General features: G+C 38.1%; 1 protein-coding gene across 1 annotated transcript; it reads right to left on the reverse strand.

The window, feature by feature from the left end:
• Nucleotides 1-1,687: 1,687 nt before the first annotated feature.
• On the reverse strand, nt 1,688-3,030 carry LOC147423271 (uncharacterized). The gene has a single exon (XM_086501582.1). The coding sequence runs from the start codon at nt 2,948-2,950 to the stop codon at nt 2,165-2,167; it is 786 nt and encodes a 261-aa protein (XP_086357708.1). The 5' UTR covers nt 2,951-3,030; the 3' UTR covers nt 1,688-2,164.
• Between the last annotated feature and the right edge of the window lie 17,446 nt (nt 3,031-20,476).

Genomic DNA, 20,476 nt, shown 5'->3' on the forward strand with positions numbered 1-20,476 from the left:
GCTTTTTAATTGAAAACTAGAACAGAAACCCATAAATTTAACGAACTAAAGGGTCATTTTATTGCCTCACAACATGTAAGTACAAGTGTCTCTATAAGTTATATAAACGGTTTCTTAAAAGTGCATCCATCCCCCCCCTCCCCCTCTTTCACTTGCAAGTTGCTACCAAATTCTTTTTTGTTCAAATTGTTGTCAACCCATTCTCACTTGAGCCCTCCCTTCTTCATTTTTAAAAACTAGATGTGCACAATAGGCACCATAAGGTAAAAATGCAGTTAGCTGTTATATACAACAATTTAAACTTCTAATAAATTGTTATTAGTCCAAGCTTGGAAGATATAAGGGAGTCAATAGAAGAGATCCTTATAGCTACAAGGTTTTTAGTCATGAGTTTCTTTCCTCTAGACTACTATAGTTACAAAAGTTTAGTACAAGCAATGCCTAAGTGCATTGGCAAAAATTCCCTTGAGATAGCTTGCTTATCAACCATTGGATATTGAATAGAATAGCTTGAGGTGGTCACTCATCAAAAGCTCCCTATATGACTTGATTTCAAGAGAATATTACAATAATCTATGTTTGTCCTATGTATACACTATGGATGTCTTGGAAAACTCCTCATTTTCCTTTAATGTATGAATAATTACTTGCAGAGCTGGATAAAAGGTTCAAATTTTTGCAAGAAGGATCAAAGGCTACCTCAAATTTGAAGATGTTTAGTTGAGAAATAGAAATTAATGTGGAATCTCTTCTCAAATATGGTTTTCATCTTCTCATGAAGGGGCGAAGAGGATCCAAAACCAACTACATAGAATCATTCTCCCGAGCATTGGTTACTCTGACCACCTACGGACCCACTACTAGTTTTGTGCAACTTTTTTATTTCCAACAAAGATATCTAACACTTATGAAACCAATGGTATTGTCAATGAGAAGTTGGACAAAAACAACTTGCAAGATGCAACCAATAATAATTTGGCCCCAATGGAATCAAAGAATTAAACGAATTGCTTATTTGTGCAAATTATTGATGTGAGAAACTTGATATAAAAGTCACCGCATGTGAGAAACTTGAATACAAAACTTGGTATTTTGAACCGTGTCATCTTTGATTTGTAGTATTTAAAGGAGCACACCGTATGGAGGTTGAGTGGCTTGGTTAATCAAGAGACATGAGTAGTATTGTCTAAATTCTTGGCAAATCATGCAAGCAAGGAGGTCTAAGTTCATTTTCGACATATAGATCTTTGAAGGAATATTTACTTTAAGCATACTTGTACATATAAGGAACTTAGGTCCTTAAAGAAACCAAATCTTAGTGTAAAACTCACCATAAGAGATCAACATACTTCATTTGGTGACACACATGTCAAAGTGACTTGTGAAATCCCTAGCATCTCCTCGATTGACCAAAATTTCCAAGCTACGAATATAACTTAGGAGTATTGTTTTAATAAGGCCACTTCAAAACACTGATTTTAGCAACGAGACCAGAAGAACAATGGCCCTTGCCTCAAAGACGGATTTTAAATATAATTTTCACACCCATATCTTCAACTAATCATACTCCTAACATTACTTTACACCTCAATGCATTCAAATGCTTCAATTCTCATCTTTCATAGTGATAATTACAATTTCTTTGCCAATGCCACACCACATTTTCTGTAATTCATGACTCACACAGTAGAATGAACATCTCTTTCTTTAAGCTTTTGATGTGCTCATTCTCGAAATGTTTGATTAGAAGAATGTAAAACTCTAACCAATAGAGTATCAATAGCATTTTGTAAGCATCTACGGCTACTAACTTTGATAAAGGGAAACAAAAATATGGTTGAATACATCATGCACTCCACCATCCTTGAGGATAGCAACACTCATAAGTGATTGTTTTAGCCAATGGACAGAGATGCCCTAGGTCAACAACTCATAGCATCGGCACCAATGATGCTATGCAATCGTGGTGGGACATTACATATGCATTTTAAGAACGGTAAATCATGAATGCTATGCACAGTGTGGGGTACGTTACAAATCTCTTCCTTTACTGTGTGTTTCTTCCAAAAATCTTATTGTGTTACAAAAGCTTTCCATTTTCCATCCCTCATGGATGCTTGCTTGGGTATGTCACAAACGGTAGCATGTCATTATGTGAGCTTTGTCAAGCAATGTAAGGAAGCGTACCTCGAATAACACCCCTACATGTGGGGCAAGTCCTGTTGCTCTTTTGATGAACCTCCATGCATTCTCCACAAAACTGGCCATGTAAGCACGGCATGATGACAATGTTCCGAGGATTGCGCAGGCAGATCTGACATGCTTGAAGCTCCTCGCGAAGCGTAACTTCAAGAATGCCCTTTTCTTCTTCAAATCTGCTGCGAGAATCCTCCACAATCCCCTGCTTTTCCATTTCCAACATCTGCAAGGCACTGCTGAGATCAGCTACCTCATTCTCAAACCTTGAGATGTCCCTCACAAGCATCTCATTCTCCGTCTGCACATTTGCAAGGAAAAAAGTCTGCATCTTGACAAGAGTGTGCATGGTGCGGTCAGTGGCGAGTTTGTTTATTTCTACTAGCTCCATGATGAAGGCCTTAGCGATCTCTCGGCGGCGGGCAGGGTCTCGGGTGCGGCGCACATCTTCACAAAAGTGCTGGAGGGCGGACTGCTGTTCCTCAGCCTGGGCGCGCAATCGGGTCCGGACCTTAACAAGCTTGAGGCCGAACTCGTTTCTGCAGAGGTCTTCCAGATCGTCGTTTTGTTCTGCGTCAGGGTCGAAAAATAAAGTAGAGAGGGAGGGGATGACGTCGGAATCAGAGGAGGAGGAGGAGGATGGGGATGCAGGAAATGAGCGAGGGGCGGACGAAGAAGAAGAGGGGAGGTTGGCCACCAGAGAGAGCGCCTGCTGCAGAATTGTTTGATCTATTTCTGCCCTATTGAACGCCATCGAATCCCTCGCCTTCTGTAGACGTCAAGGTCTTCCTGCATCTTTTAGTCTTCTCATGATTCATCGATGGAGGTCAACTTATTTGGTTCATTTTGAGCCGGTTTCAAATCCTTCTCATGACTTGAGTCTTGGTTGGCCTGAAGCCTAGAGTTGAGTTCCCTTTTTTGCTGGCTAAAAACAAAGTGAATCAACAAAGTGGATCCATCATTATAGGAGGGAGGGTATAATTGCCTCACGACTAAGTGGCACAGGCATGGGAGGGTAGAATCTACGACGAGGGCATTGTGGGCCGTAGATCCCAAATGCGGACACCCTAGATTACTTTTGTAATCTAGGGTAAAAAGTAATCTAGGGTATCCATATTTCGAAAGTAATTTAGGGTACCCCCATTTTGGCGCGTCGGGCTTGAATCCGGGACCTCACGCATGAGAGACGCCTACCCTAACCACTACGCCATGCGTGCGTTGTGAAATGTGGGGGCCCTAATTTACTTAAAACATGTAAATTAGGGACGGGCGTCGAAAGTAAATTAGGGTAAAGAGAGAGTATTAGGAATGATGAAACAAGTGATAAAATCATGAGGCCTACCCTTGAAATCAACAAAGGAATGCAAAAAAGACCACCATTTCAATTATAGAGAGAGAGAGAGAGAGAGAGAGAGAGAGAGAGAGAGGCCACTCTCCAAACTAGTCTTGCTTGGTGGGCCTTGCTATATAACATCTATAGAATAATCATGTAGCACATGCCAATTGCGATCGAATTTATCTCATCGAACTTAGGGTCTAAAAGCCACTATTGAAGGACATTAGATTGTACAACTTAAGTATTCAAGGCAAGGTTGTTATAGTGTTGGATGTCTCATTTGTGAGTACAGATTAATTATCGTAGTAGAGTTGTTGATGTAGTCTTGCACATGAGCTTCATCTATAATACATGCACCCAAGGTACAATTGATCTCATCTACGGATGGTTTTCTTTCACGAATAATGGCCAAGAACTGAAGCAAATCAGGGTTCGTTGCATGTCTTACAGAGCATGACATCTTGTACAAAATTGTATGTAGCCAGTGGACTGAGCTTGTGATATGGCATGTGTTACAAAGCTCCCGCTCCCGTGCGGCATGACTACAAACTGGGGGTAGTTCGGCAAGATCACCGAGCAAGAGAACACATTTGTTGCTGAAGGTATCTACCAATGTACTGCTTGTTACGTTGACATTTTTTCTTACGACAAGGTCAAAAGTCATTTGGGTTAACATGGATAGCTCGTCTATAATTATAATATCTGCCTCTATAATTATAATATCACTCATTAGTCTCATGAATAGAGAGGGGATATTGTTGATTCGTGGTTGGTATCTTGAACTAGTAATGGACTGTAGATGCAATGCTACTAAGTCTTGTTGTTGCCGTTGTGATGGCAAAGCACCCAACAATAATACAAAAGTGGGGACAGCAGGAATGTCTATTTCATTTTTTTGTCGATCTCATTTATCTCTATATATGTTAGGTATGTCGTCGTGCAGGAAGGACATATTTCTAGATTGTGAGCAAAGATGTCATCTAGCATGCTCCAATCTTTATACGATACAGTAATTTCAAACATGACCTAGCATATGGACGATAAGCTAGTTTCAAGTTGGCTACAGTTTGCTCCCTAGCTTATTGACGCTTGGACCGTAATCTTCTAGGTCTTCAGAACTTCATACTGACACCTAGTGTTGGAGAAACGAGGACATATAGTGTATGGCATCAATTATTTAGACATCTAGTATGGTATCAATTATTTAGAGCTAAAGTAAAGATGCACAATGTGAATTCACTACTATGATACGGGGATTTAACATTGCGATTTTTTCATTTCAAGTTTTTTTGACAATTTTAGCAATCTTTAGAGTTTTTTTAACCAAATATGTGTCATAGCATAAAGTATCTATTTAATGTAATTTTCAATCGTCATAAGACTCCATATATATGTGGTTGACGGAGAGAGAAAGTATAAATTCTAGAGAGATAGTATTTATGCGAGTTACCATTGGAAGAAGAGATCATAAATCCTTGAGAGAGAGAGAGAGACTTCTCTTCTAGAGAGAGAAAGTAAAATCATAGAGTTGTATATCACTACGCAGAGAAAGAGAGAGAGAGAGAGAGAGAGAGAGAGAGAGAGAGAGAGAGAGAGAGAGAGACCGAGAGGGCATAACGACGGAAAAAATGTAAACAAATAAAATCACCATTTCACAACTCATGCCATTAGAGTCAAATATGCTCGCAACGCATGTGATCAGAGTCAAATAATCCACAGCATATAAACACACGATAAAGTAAAAAATCATGCAGAATAAAGACAACACTAATTTCAGAGTTAAATATAATCCACAGCATATATAAATGTGATGAAGTAAAAAATAATGCCAGATAGAGACAATACTATTTTTCCCAAGCAATTGCTTTTTGAAACAACATAAGTTTGAGGATGTAAGTACATTCGCAAAACTACCACAAGATAAGATCAAAATTAGAGTACAAAAAAGGATAGTCGCCATAAATGTAATGGTCACTCTAAAAGGCAAGTAATTTGCTCCCAAATAGCTTGCAAGATGCTTCATATCTTTTGCTTGAAATTTGAAATCCTTTGCTGCATAAACAATGTTTTTTCAAGATAAATAATCACAAGTATAATAAACCAAAATAAATACAGAAAAACACTTTCATATCATAGATCAATATTCTAGTTGAGTGAAAGAAGCATACCAAACCAGTTGTAATTAAATGGAGGGAGAAATCATCCTTGCTTGTCCAAGAATAAAAGCGATATCCATTGGTGAGAGGGTTGGCTGATGAATAATCATGTGCTCCTTACGTTCAAGTCCGAGCACTTTTGTGTACACATAGTACATATGTTTGCATGCCAAAAAGGATTTGTTGGTATTCTCTCGCTTCTGAAAATCCGGACACGTGCATGCTGGACTCTGTTTTATATGAATCTCATAACTATTTTCAGTGAGAACTCGGAAAATTACATGCTCTTGAGACCTTTTCACTTCATCCAAAAATATAATTGTCATACTATTACATGCTTCCAATTTCTTCATGGCCTCTTTAGAGATTCCATGCCTCCACTTTTTCTTCCTCGAGCTGCCACCACCTTCTTTGCAGTCGCCAGCAAGAGGTTGTGGATTTACCATTGAATTCTCTGTCCGAAATCCACTCTGATGCAGCGCGGCAAGTTCCTGTGTGGAGATATCTGTCCCTCTTGCTATTGGCCAAACATTTGGAGCAGGAGGTAAATCTTTGACTTGTCTTTTGATTGATTGGGTATGCAAAATATCATGATTACAAAACCATAACCATTTCTCGATTGTTTTACCTTTGAACATTCTTTCGGACCATATACATGGAGCAACAAGACCAATTGAGCGACTATGCAAGATATTGTCACAATTTTTTCTCCCTACTGTTCCAAAACATTTTCTTTGACTTTGAATGGGCATTCTCCTGAGGGCCCACTGAGTGCGTGGCACATCACTCTCAAACACATTGTTTGTTTTAGATGACAAAGGTGTGGTTGTTTCTTTTTGAGATCCAATATCATCATCACTGTCACTAATTTGCAGCGGAATGTTAGAAATATCTGGTCCTTGGGTATCAAACTTGATTTTTTTTGGTCGACCGCGATGGTTTCGTTGCTTAGATTCCATGACATATTCCGGCCGATGGGAGCTACTTGTTCCTGTTCTGCCCCTCTTTTTGCGTTGTACTGTTTCTTTGTCTCCATGCAAAATTGGCGCGCATACATGGGAGTCCCTGCAACAGCCTCGTGTAATAAATGGGCCACGTTGGTTGGAGTTGGAGTTTGCTAAGATTCAACTCGAGAAAGCAAGGTCTCCATTGTGGGACCCGTTCCTATATAACGCCCAGTAGTATATCCCAAATGCTTTGCACATTGAATATATGAGTTTATAACATCTGTTATACATGCATCATACAAGGATATTTTTCCCTTTCCACCTTCACCTGCTAACCAACTGGCATGTACACTTTCTGATAAATTAACATTGGGAATTTGTGCCCGCTCCCACGCACTTAGACCACCCTATGAAATGCAAAAAAACATGAATAAAAATTTATAAATTTCATGTATGAAAAGAAATTTTTCTAAAAATATAGATTGTCATAAAGGTACTTACATCTCTTCCAATTCCTCCCCAGTGTGAAATTCGTTGCTCCCACCATTTAAACCATCTTCTCACTCTTGTGATGCTCTCTGTAGATAGATGTTGTCTCCACCACTTTTGAATTGAAAGCGCCTTTTGAGATGCAAGCACAATGGTCTTACAAGCTCTCCAGTCCTCACACATATCAATATGTTGATTTGTTAGATGTTGAGGTATCCACTTTTTAGCATATTTGTGGAGACTCTGCTCCCAATGAAATAGGCATGATCGTTCACGTCCCTCCATGATATTATCTGGCCCGCCATTGAAGATTGGTCGAATAGCATTCCAGTTTGCACCAGCTTCATCAGACATAAAACCTGCAAAGTCAGCTGCACCATGTCCGTACTTTTCTATTGTTGAATTAAGGCTCTCCCAAAAAATAACTTGAGTCTTTGCATCCTCCTCTTTAGTTTCACATATAGCAATTATTTGTAGTGATCGTATGCTGCAAGATATTCAACATAAACATTTTCACACATCTTCTTTTATTTAATGATAAAAAAATACGAGATATTTAAATACTTAAAGATTACCTTGGATCATAAACTGAGCATGACATTGTTGCCCATCCATCTATTCTATGGGTAAAATCAAAATGTACCCACGCATTTCTTAAGTCACCAGTTTCAGTTCTTTTCATCCGATTTACTAGATCAATCCCAGAACCTGGTCCTTTAGTGGACATTTTAAATAGGAAGCACTTGTCATCCTCTTCACCCTGTCCAGGAAATCTACTCCCATGAAAAAAAGGAAACATGCACTTTTTTTGAAGCAATAAAATATTATCATATCCATCCCCAATAACAGCACCTTGACTCTTTCTCTCCTTTGAAACAATTGAAGAAAACCTACACGATGCATCACAAGAAGGCTAAATTTATAATAGTTAAAAAATTAACAAATTCAAGGAACCAAATTGAGTTTTCTTACCCTTTGGTTTAAACCAGTGGCATCATTTCTTCCAAAAAATCATTGAATTGTACATCGGATGTAGCTTCATCTTCCTCACCAATCAAGGAGTGAAGAACAAGTTGTTGAGCCACCAACATTTGAATTTTTCTTGGGCCACCCTTTTCTATTTTTAGTACTGCACCTACCAGTTTCCGCCCTCTTGAAATAGCAGCCCTAGAGGTTCCTGCCTTAACATTATGACAATGTTTACCAACATGTATTTCCAGTCGCGACATTGTACCATCTCTAGGCGAAACATAATAGATTTTGCAGGGACAAGTAGCAACACAAGTAACAACCTTCTGACAATAATGACAAGTTATTGTTGTATTCTCTTCCATTGCAAGGTAGTCCTTTTTCACCTGTCTGTCCAAATATCCATGAAAATCTCTACTATTGAATTCTTGTTCCTTAATATAATGAGGACACGTTGAATAATTACACTGCATGAATCCCAAACAGTGGCTTAGACGAATTGTGCATGCTATTGCCATGGTTGTCACAGATGGGCGAGTCCACAAGTGACCATCAAAGCGTTGTTCCATCCCTATCATTCGTTTTGTTTTATCATGAGTCGTAGGTAACTCAAAACACAAATTTCCATCATAATGTTGTGGAAGTTCAGCAACTTGCAAAGGAGCTCCACATAATGTTAACAGATCATTTAACTTTTTTGCCCCTGGATTTTGTTGAATCCAAATGACGATTGACTGAGTTTTGAGCTGTCCTATATCGTCACCACTACTTTCAAGATGCACAATGCTTAAAACATCTTCAGATATCTCTTTGTCATTTCCTTTCTTATTGTCAGATACCTGTATAAATGTGTCTGAATGAAGCATCTCAAACAAGCTCGAAAAAGAACCATCTACTAAGAAATGCTGATGACCTTCTATATCCCACTGTGGTTGCAGCAAGACTTTTGTTAGGCCACAATCACTTTCAATAAGAGCAGATAGTGACTGAAAATGGCAAGATGGAGGCAGCAAACTCTGCAAATAGTAAGCACTAAGCAACAATGAGTTTCCCTTCAACTGAATGTCGCGGTTGACTATCTGACCACCAACCTTCCAAGTTATTGTTACTTTCATATTGGACATATTCTCTCAAGCAACAGATTACAAGGTGGAGATGTGAGAAAACTGTGGTGGATTAAGTGAAGGTGGTGAAGGTTAATGAAAGTTAAAGATAAAGTGAAGGTTAATGAAACTGGTGAAAGTTAATGAAAGATGTGAAGGTTAATGAAAGTGAAAGATTGGTAGGTAGACGAAAAGATAGTTGCATAAGATCTTGTGACGGCTCAAAGAATAATGAAAATCATAGTTGAAGAAGTGCATTTAATATATGACGGTTCTGAATGTATGTGCAGTGGAATATGTCATCAAATTTGAGGGGCCATTTAATTTCTAAATGGTGGTTCAAGGACTGCATTTAATGCAGTCTAATAGTGTCTTCATCTTTTGTGTATGTGTGTGTGTGTGTGTGTGTGTGTATATATATATATATATATATATATATATATATATATATATATATATATATATATGATTGTGTGAGTGTGTGTATAAAAAACGTAACATTCTATATCACTGACTTTGTATAAAAACGTAGCAATTTTTTTAGTTAAGTTATATATATGATTCCATCTTGCCATTTTATATATGTGTGTGTGTGTTTTTGGTAGTGTGTATATATAATTATTTTAGTTAAGTTATATACATTACTGTGCGTGTGTATAAATGATTTTGTGGGTGTGTGTAAACAACGTAGCATTTTATTAAGTTAAGATATTTAAGTTAAGTCTATGTGCACATAGTTTAAGTTAAGATATTTTTAAGTTGAGTGTATATGCATTTTTTTAAGTTAAGATATTTAAGTTGAGTGTATGTGCACATAAGATATTTAACTGTGCACATAGTTTTTACATTGTGTGTGTGTGTGTGTGTGTGTGTGTGTGTGTGTGCATGACTTAACTTTAAGAATGCTACGTTTTTTATACACACAAACACATACAATCATTTTTTTAAATATATGGTTGTGTGTGTGTAAAAAACATAGTATTTTTTTAGTAAAACTATATATATGAATCCATTTTGTGTATATCTTTGTGTGTGTATATACATATATATATATATAAAAATGAATGTGTGTGTGTGAGTGTTTATACCACAACATCATTTTTGTAATATATGGTGTGTGTGAAAAAAGTGTGTGTGCTATGTGTGCAAGTGTTTTGATGTGTGTGTATCACTGTGTGTGTGTGCTATGTATGCAAGTGTTTTGCTGTGTGTGTATCACTGTGTGTGTGTGAGTGTGTGTGTGTAATATATGGTGTGTGTGCTATGTGTGCAAGTGTTTTGATGTGTGTGTATCACTGTGTGTGTGTGAGTGTGTGTGTGTGTGCCGCTTACCTGGACACGCTCGCCCGATCCACCGGAGGAGGTCCAATGGAAGCTCCATTGGAGCTCCTCCATGCCTTGAAAGGCATGGTGAGAAAGCAGCGCGAGCGCTGCCCTCTCACCATGCCTTTCAAGGCATGGAGGAGCTCCAATGGAGCTTCCATTGGACCTCCTCCGGTGGATCGGGCGAGCGTGTCCAGGTAAGCGGCACACACACACACACTCACACACACACAGTGATACACACACATCAAAACACTTGCACACATAGCACAAACACACACACAGTCATGTATACGCACACACATTACACTTGCATACACACACATACATACATACATACACCCACATATATAAACACTTGCATTCACAACATCAACACACTTGCATACATACACACATACACATATAAACACTATTCACAACATCAACATACTTGCATACATAGCACAAACACACACACAATCATGCATACAGACACACACATATTACACTTACATTCACACACACACACAATCATGCATACATCCACACACACACATATATAAACACTTGCATTCACACACATCAACACACTTGCATACACACATATTAAACACACTTAGAGTAACAATTACAATGATGTAAGAACAGGTCGTTGTAGAGAAGAGGTATACAAATGTCAAAGTGGATTTGTATTTTTCCTTGCCATGAGCAAGTTGAGAATGGTTTTTTTTGTAATTTGCATTTTACGCCGTTATGTTGCCGAAATTTAGAATTTTATATTTGTATTGTCAAGCATATACACACATACACATATATAAACACTTTTATTCACAACATCAACACACTTACATACACACACATACTACACTTACATTCACACACACATAATCATGCACACATCCACTTGCATACACACACATACATACATACATACACCCACATATATAAACACTTGCATTCACAACATCAACACACTTGCATATATAAACACTTGCATTCACAACATCAACACACTTGCATACATAGCACAAACACATACACAATCATGCATAAAGACACACACATATTACACTTACATTCACACACACAATCATGCATACATCCACACACACACACATATAAACACTTGCATTCACACACTTGCATACACACTTACAGTAACAATTACAATGATGTAAGAACAGGTCGTTGTAGAGAAGAGGTATACAAATGTCAAAGTGGATTTGTATTTTTCCTTGCCATGAGCAAGTTGAGAATGGTTTTTTTTTTTAGTTTGCATTTTACGCCATTATGCTGCCGAAATTTAGAATTTTATATTTGTATTGTCATTGCTAAGAAGATTTTTGTTGTTTGTGGTTAATAGATTATGGCTCGTACACCATCTAAACGTGGCAGGACAGGTATCTCTCAAAGTAAGTTCAAATACATTAAGCTATTTGTTTTCTTTTCTTTTGTCTCATCATACTCACTAAACTATTTGTGTTCTTATTGTTTTTTGCTTGTAGGAGTAGGATACACATTAAGGTCTGGCACTACAGGGCATAGGGCCAATGCACGATCTTCCATTGCTTCTTCCAATGTCCATCGAAAGGAGGATATTTTGGGTGATGTGCATGAAGAAGAGGATATATTGAGTGATGTGCATGAAGAAGAGGTGTTCATAGATATTCATGCTACACAAGGTGAATTGGTGGCTCACAGCGTGTCTGAAGCAACAACAATTGTTGCTAAACCTCCCGATCATCCAACAGTATTTGGAAAGGATGTTCATGGTCGAATATTAGAGGAGATTGTAGAGGGTTTTATTGTAAAGAGAGGTGGGGAACCTCCTCGAATTCTTCTTTGTAGATTGATGGAAAATGAAGCCATTAGAGCGGTGGGTCCAGGAACTGAGGGCTTGGTGAAAAGGTTTGAGATGTCTGGATACAGTGTGCTTGGAGCTCCATTTCTTGTGTCATTTAAGAATCCAGGCCCGTTTATGCTTGAATTTCTACAAAATTGTAAGTTGACATGTCATTTGAATTTGATATATTTGATTGAAAAATTGATTTTATTTGATCTCGTGCTATTGTAACATAGATGTTGGCTATTGCCAACCCCGCCAATGGCCAAGGGTTCTTCTCTTTATTATTTAACTTCAATTGGATAAGAGAAAAGGATCAAGTGGGCCTTACAAGAGACAAAGTCCACTCTTTGGCAACTTCTAAAATATCACCAGAGAGGTAATAATTTTTGGATAAAAAATACACATGAAATCATCAAATGAATCAATGCATTTATGGTTTGTTTATTGTTTGCTCTATAGGAAAAAGGAAATATTGCACTCTTTGATGCATTGCCGTGTAGATGATGTTACTTCTGAGCGTTATATTAGTGCAATGAAATTTAGAATGTACTTGCGTAAAGAGTGGTATTGGGGAAGTATCTTGAAGCAATGCTTGAGGATCAAAGGGAAAATGATTGAAGAAATGCCGGAGGGCTTTGAAGCATGGTTTCATCACCAATTGAGGGACCACATTGATAAAGCTTTTGTGGAGCTTTGGAGTAAGCTCAACACAAAAGAGTCGGATGAAAAAATTCCAGAGCTTATGGAATCTTCAAGGAGAGTATTATTCAGGTAATACAATTGATATCTTTATGGTTGTTATTCTATTTTTTACTTAGAGTTTGTATAATAAATAAGTCACTTAGGAAAGGAGCTCAAATAAAGTTAACTGCATTTTATGTAGATGGCTAATTCAGCTTTACGATCAAACTTTGTTGGAGAAGTTGCCAATTGCTATTGAAAGTTGGAGGGACCTCTCTTGTGAGGAGTGTATGTATCCACTATGGATGAGAGATTATGGTTTGATTGCTTAGGAAATTGAGTGTTGCCCTTGGTGGCTAGATTACACTCGAGGCACCTACCCACGTGATGAAGGGAACTTATATAAAGGTTATTTTTGGCATTTATAAAAACTACAAAATTGTTAAAGTGCTCATACTATTTAGATTATGTTTGTGAGAAATATATTTTTGTTTGCTTTAGAGCACGTTCTTGAAAGAAATGAAAATGGTATTGAGGAGATTGGCTCAGCTTCCAAGAAAGCCACCTCTTCGAAAAGAGTAAACAATAGTACAATCTCCTCTATAAAGAAACGATTGGATTTTGTTAGATCCAAGAAGCCCAAGAAGTCTCCCAAAAAGAACCAAAAAGGTGCTCAAGGCTCCACAGGTAAACTTGCTTGTAAAGATATCTAGTTGTCACTTTCTTTCTACTCAACAATTCTTGATGAAATATTTTATTTTCTGATTATGCAGTGCCTTCCATAGATTGTGATGTGAACGTTATTGGGAACATGCTAGATGTTTACAAAATTTCTCTCGATGATGAGAAATGGTAAGCACATGTGAAAAGAAAGACTAACTATGTGTGGTGTGTGGTGTGAATGTTTGAAATACATTTATTTGATCGTATGCAGGATCTTGGATTTTCTTCATTCAACCCATGTTGATGGGGAAAAGAGCAATGAAGTGGCCTCTCTTTTGTTTGCGGATTTTCCAACAAACTTTAAAGTTGAAAATTTTTCAGAGAACGAGGTATGCATCCTTCAAAACCACAATGGACAGTCTATGATAGTTTTGGAACTTTAATTAAATTAACAATGCGTATTATGCAGGTCCCTCCATGGAATCAATTCTCTCAAAAATTAAGTAAGAAAGTGGCCGTAATAGCTTCAAAGTATGTGGCAGACAATGGGTGGTACATCACCCTAAGCTCCACTGATCACTTTGGCATTGTGTCTAGCCATGCCATCGAGATGGGATTCAAAATGATGCACACCATCCTTATTTTGATCCCCGATGGTTATGTGCGAAAGACCATTGAGATTGTGAGAGTAAGTAAATTTATTTGTTGATTGAAAAGCGTGCTTGTAGTTTTCTTCAATTAGATCACATTCTAGTTGTAATTTGTAGGTGGAAACAATATTGCTAGGATTGTTTTATCGTAAGGGTCAACGTCCTATCTACATCGACGAGATGGAGAGAGCGTGGACAACAACTCTTTCGATGCCAAGTCCGGAATACTGGTGGAGCGTTATTGGACTATGTTACATAAAGTAAAAATACGCATATTTTTTGCTTTTTTTAGCTGGCTTGTGTGGACATTTACTGCGGAGCACACCTACATTGTTGATATGTTTTCTGGATGTGGTGGCTTGGGCAATGTTTGCATTGAGTTGTCTAGACACTGTCTCTGCATAGATAGTGATCCAGAGGTCTTCCATCAACATCTTTCACGCTTCAAGGCTCCATGTGTACGTGCTATTTCAGCAGTTGATGCAGATAGCGATGAGGAGACTGATTGGAAACAATATGAGCCCGGATCACATTGCCCTTGATTGACATCAACATTGGTATTATCTATCATTTTTTCTAGTTTGTGATTTTTATGGAACGACGTGTGACCATGGTGTTTGGGTGCCACTTTTTTGGTATTACTGAAGACATGTTGTTGGTGTTGATCGTCCTTATCAATTCAGCCATGATTTCATATTTATTATACTAGATAGAAGTTTGTTGAGATCTTTGGATTTACCAAAGTAATATACCAACATATGCTTTTTTGCTTATGTAATTTCTTCTTCCCGTGAGCATTCGCTGCTGCACGGAAGCAAGTATGGAATGGGAATTTTTTTAGTTTGAATTTTCATACCGTTATGCTACCGAAATTTTGATTGCTTATCAATATCATCATGCTTTTTGTTCATGTTTGAAAACATAATCATGATTTCACGTATACAGAAAAGTTAGTCAAGCTTCACGGAAGCAAGTATGGAATGGAAAATTTTTTTGTTTGTATTTTCGCGTCGTTATGCTGTCGAAATTTTGATTGCTTGTGAACATAATCATGCTTTTTGTTCATGTTTAGAAACATAATCATGGTTTCATGTATACACAAAAGTTAGGCAAGCTTCACGGAAGCAAGTATAGAATAGGAAAGCTTAACAAAAGTTAGGCAAGCTTTCACAGAAGCAAGTATGGAATGGTTTTATTTTTATTTTTCACGTTGTTATGCTGTCAAAATTTCATTTGCTTGTCAGTACTTCTTTACACTGTCGGTTTAAGAATATATATAGTTTTATATATAATATTTATATTATATATATAATATCTTTTTATTTATTTGTTTATATGTGTGTGTTTATGTACGTAAGGAGATCTTCAACTCGGTAAAGTGTTTTTAAGTACTTGTTTATACAATATAGATAGTTATTTATACGTGTGTGTTTATGTACGTATGCAGTTCTTCAACTCAGTAAAGTGTTCTTAATTACTATTTTATATGCAAGAGTCTATGCGTGTTTCATTACTTTGATGTCTTCGCCCAAACAAGTACAACCATCAATATTTCTTAGATTCCTAGTTTCAAATTGGCTTATTAGGCATTCATCCTTGTTTGCAACAACACCTACATGGACAAGAAAGTATATTCTACTAAAAGTAGGGTAAATACTAAAGACATGCTCATCTTTTTCTTGCATTATATAAAAAACTCACATAGATTTTCTTTACATTTTTGGCTTTCAAACAGCTTGTAGTTACATTTGACGGTTCAGTTTAGCTACAAGATATCAACAATACCCTAAATTATGACAGATCTTGAAGATGTGTTAGTAGACCAGGCCGATTAAAAGTATCACAGCTACTTCAATAATAATAAGTCAGACAGAGACATATGAATTATTCTCGCCAAGGCACTGAAGAGTGGAACACCATCATATAGTTAAAATAAGCATCATATAATTAAAATAAGTTGTTTACATGATTACGTAGGGAATCAAACCTGCACACACACACACACACACAGTACAACTTGCATCACACTAGTACAATTTATCATGTGCTAGTGCATATTTATTTAACTATATTATTTAGTGCATAATTATTTAAATCTTGCCTCAATCTTCTACCACATTAGAGCCAGAGATGTCGACCAGGTTGATTGTACGTTTGCAGACAAGCAAATGGTCAATCTCCGCCTGTAAAGCAGCCCTTCGAGAGCTATCTATGTACCCCCATGTCTCCCACTTGCCCAGAGCTTCTCGCATTGTCTCAAAGCCATCATTGAGTTCCTGGTCTCCGGTGTTGCGAGCGCGATTAAGGTGGTTGAACATCCGGATCGCCTTGTTTGTGTCACGCTCTCTTTGTGTAAACGTCTTCTTTTCTTCAAGGGGTGCGTTGGGGGGGAGTTTGTGAAGCTCTTCATGGATTTTTGCAACTACCTCATTACCAGTACTAGCATATCCTATAGGCATTGTATAAGTACAGGGAAAATGAAAAAATCTTTCTTGATTAGCACCTCCGATTCACTTGTGCAGCATATGGTGCTTGCCTTGTAACATTTATATAGGCTAAAGCACCATGCTCTCAAAAAGCATTGATAGTGATGGAAGAGTGGCATGTGTTAGTGACATGAGGGGTCCCACGCAGCATATGCTAACTGCTAAATTGGAGCGTGCAATAATATATGCATGATTTGTCAATATGAATATTATAATCGTCTACTACTCCACCACTAACTTTTAAAGTGGGGTGTGCAATAAAATATGCATGATTTGTCACTACGATTATTATTCCCCTATAAGATTTATAAGCATCTAAAAGTGCAATGAGTAGACAATACTAACTGCCTCTCTAAGGGCTCAAGAAACACTATGATTATTATTCTTCTATGAATACTATAGGCATATAATAGTGCAATGAGTAACCACCACAAACTGCCTCTCTAAGGGCTCGGAAAACATTATTTGTGGACCTGGATTTGGAACCTTTTCACACGCATATGAACAGGAAAACTCTCTCTCTCTCTCTCTCTCTCTCTCTCTCTCTCTCTCTCTCTCTCTCTCTCACACACACACACACACACACACACACACACACACACACACACACACACACACGTGAGTAGAAAACGTGCACACAACCTCCTTCTTCACAACAAAACTCCAGTTTCATCTCAATTAAAATGTGGGATATTTATAAAATATATAAATTAAACCAACACATAAACAATTCTATACCAAGATACTAAATGAAATAATTTGAACTAGCTTGAGAACCTTCTTGCCCAAACTTGAGCCGGACTTTTTTCATTTTGAACCTATCTTTTCTCTCTCCCCCTCATCTCCCACTCTCTCTCTCTCTCTCTCTCTCACTCACACACACACACACACACACACACACACACACACACACACACACACACACACACACATGTGAGTAGAAAACGTGCACACAACCTCCTTCTTCACAACAAAACTCCACTTTTACTTAACTCCACTTTCATCTCAATTAAAATGTAGGATATTTATAAAATATATACATTAAACCAACACATAAACAATTCTATACCAAGTTACTAAATGAAATAATTTGAACCGGCTTGAGAACCTTCTTGCCCAAACTTTAGCCGGACTTTTTTCATTTTGAACCTATCTTTCCTCTCTCCCCCTCATCTCCCACTCTCAGGCTCTCTCTCTCTCTCTCTCTCTCTCTCTCTCTCTCTCTCTCTCTCTCTCTCTCTCTCGTTGTCGGTACTCTCACACCCCGATCCTATCTCTATTTCACAAGTATGTTTTTCTCTCTCCGTCTAATCCTTCTTCTCTCTCCTTCCCTCGGTACTTATTTAACATACCACAACGCCACCTTAGAGAGCATACATATGAGTGGAATCCATGCTTCTATAAACTCGAAAAAGCATCACCTGTAGCAAAAAAACACGAATTGATTAACTCGCAAATAAAATTAACCCCTATGATACACCACATGCATTCACTACTTGTGTATTCACTATTGTAATACATCAGATGCATTGGCTAGCAATCGTATGCAAAGAGTTGCGTGTGTAACTAACATGTACAGATGTTGATCGATGTATAGTTTTGAAAACGAGATCCAAATAAACCGAAGCAAAGGAAGTAATGCAAAAAATTCTAAAACAAGCAAATAGATAAAGCATGAATGAAGTGCAACAATAAATGAGGTGCTTTACTGACCTGTAATGTTGTATTGCTGCTTTTTGATTGTCCAATCTATAGGCCGATGTTTGAGTCAAGCTACAAAAAAGCAATGTGAATAGTTAAACATATCGTCTTGCAATAAAACGTCACAGACTGAAAGTGCAAAGTATTAGGAATGATGTAATAAGTGATAAATTCACGAGGCCTACCCTTGACAGCAACAATGGAATGTTAAAAAGACCACCATTTCAATTAGAGAGAGAGAGAGAGAGAGAGAGAGAGAGAGGCCACTCTCCAAGAAATTGCCATTCTATGATCAATAGACTGCAATAGCAATGGATGCACACTTGCATGTATGTATAAGAATAAGGAAGTGTGTGCTTAGATGTGTAATACACGAAGATGAATATTGAAACAAGTGATGAAATCACGAGACTTGCCTATACATTTCAAGCTACCAAAATATTCGGAGCATCTAGCTGGACTAGAAGAGAGCATGAAAACACCCCCTCTTTATGAATCCATATGTTGCACTTGCCCCCCCCCCCCCCCCCCCCCCCCCCCCCCCCCCCCCCCCCCCCCCCCCCCTCCCCCCTCTCTCTCTCTCTCTCTCTCTCTCTCTCTCTCTCTGCCGTTTTTTGACCTAGTAGACAACAGTTCACTCTTTTGACCATAACTTGCTCATCCGAACTCCGATTTAGGTGATCTATAGCTTCAATCGAAGAGCACGAAGCCCTCTACGCATTGATGTAAAGACAGAATTTTTCTGTGTGATGGAAGGCTTTGCTATAACAGCATCTCAAAACTGTCCTTGACAATGGTTGGATCTACCTCAAAGGAACGGGTTGTAATGTATATGAGGATCGCACTCTTATGCAACAAAATGTACGTCGCAAAGCATATGAGGAAAGAAGCAAGAAGGTTAAGGTATCATCTCATGAAGAGAAGCCACTTGAGGAGGATGCAAGTCCACGCAACAAATAGGGACACATGATCTATGAGACCAACTCACGCTTGCGAATAAGCTTTTGGAATTGTAACGGGTATCCATGTAATGCGGGAATTGGCATTGATGAGATTACCAATGACTCTGATGTGATACTTCTTGTCGAAACATGGGAGCATGATGCGCAACGAATTCTTGGATTTGACAAATACGATGTGCATTCTTTGATGTGGGCCAACAATGCAAAGCAACGAAGAGGCCAAGGAGGCGTAGCATGTATGACCAAAAAGGGTTTGAAAGATGTTTCCATTGTCAAAGAAGATAAGTATAAACGCTACTTATGGCTGAAAATCAGCCCACCAAATGGTCAAGTCATGTTTGTGGCCGGTTGCTACATTCCTCACTATGACTCCAACTTTTATGCTTGCTTGAATATGGATAGAGATCATCCCTTTGTTGAACTAGAGGAAGACATTGCTCATTACAAGGATCAAGGTGAAGTCATTGTTTTTGGAGATATGAATGCTCGCACAAATATGCTACAACACGACACACAACAAGTAGACATGCCACATGTCTCAAGAAGAATGGATGAATCATACATGTATAATCAAAGTTCTAATGATGCAAAAGAAGTGGATCAGTGTGGAAAGTCACTTCTACATATGTGCAATAGTACCGGAATGCTCATTGCAAATGGTGTATCTCTATGGCAAGGCACCAATGACTTTACATGTAGAAAGCACAATGGTGCTAGCGTGATTGACTATATGTTGTTCTCGGAATCCACTCTAGAATGCATACAAAGCTTTACACTTGGTGAATGGAATCCGGAATCGGATCATAGGATGTTATCTATTGACCTCAACTGTGGTAAACGGCCCGAGCATGTAGCCTCCAATCATGATGTGAATCATTTGAACCTACGTCTAGACTTCAAACGAGCACTTATATATGCTGATATGGTGGACAAATGTTAAGCATGATAGAGCATCAAGAGAGCCCAACATTAGAATGCAAGTGGAA

The sequence above is a fragment of the Adiantum capillus-veneris genome, chromosome 26, assembly GCF_014529385.1.
Source record: "Adiantum capillus-veneris isolate H3 chromosome 26, ASM1452938v2, whole genome shotgun sequence".
Lineage (NCBI taxonomy): Eukaryota > Viridiplantae > Streptophyta > Polypodiopsida > Polypodiales > Pteridaceae > Adiantum > Adiantum capillus-veneris.

Bases quoted from the DNA above. Each gene is read 5' to 3' on its own strand.
- LOC147423271 (XM_086501582.1), bottom strand. From the start codon at position 2,950: ATGGCGTTCAATAGGGCAGAAATAGATCAAACAATTCTGCAGCAGGCG.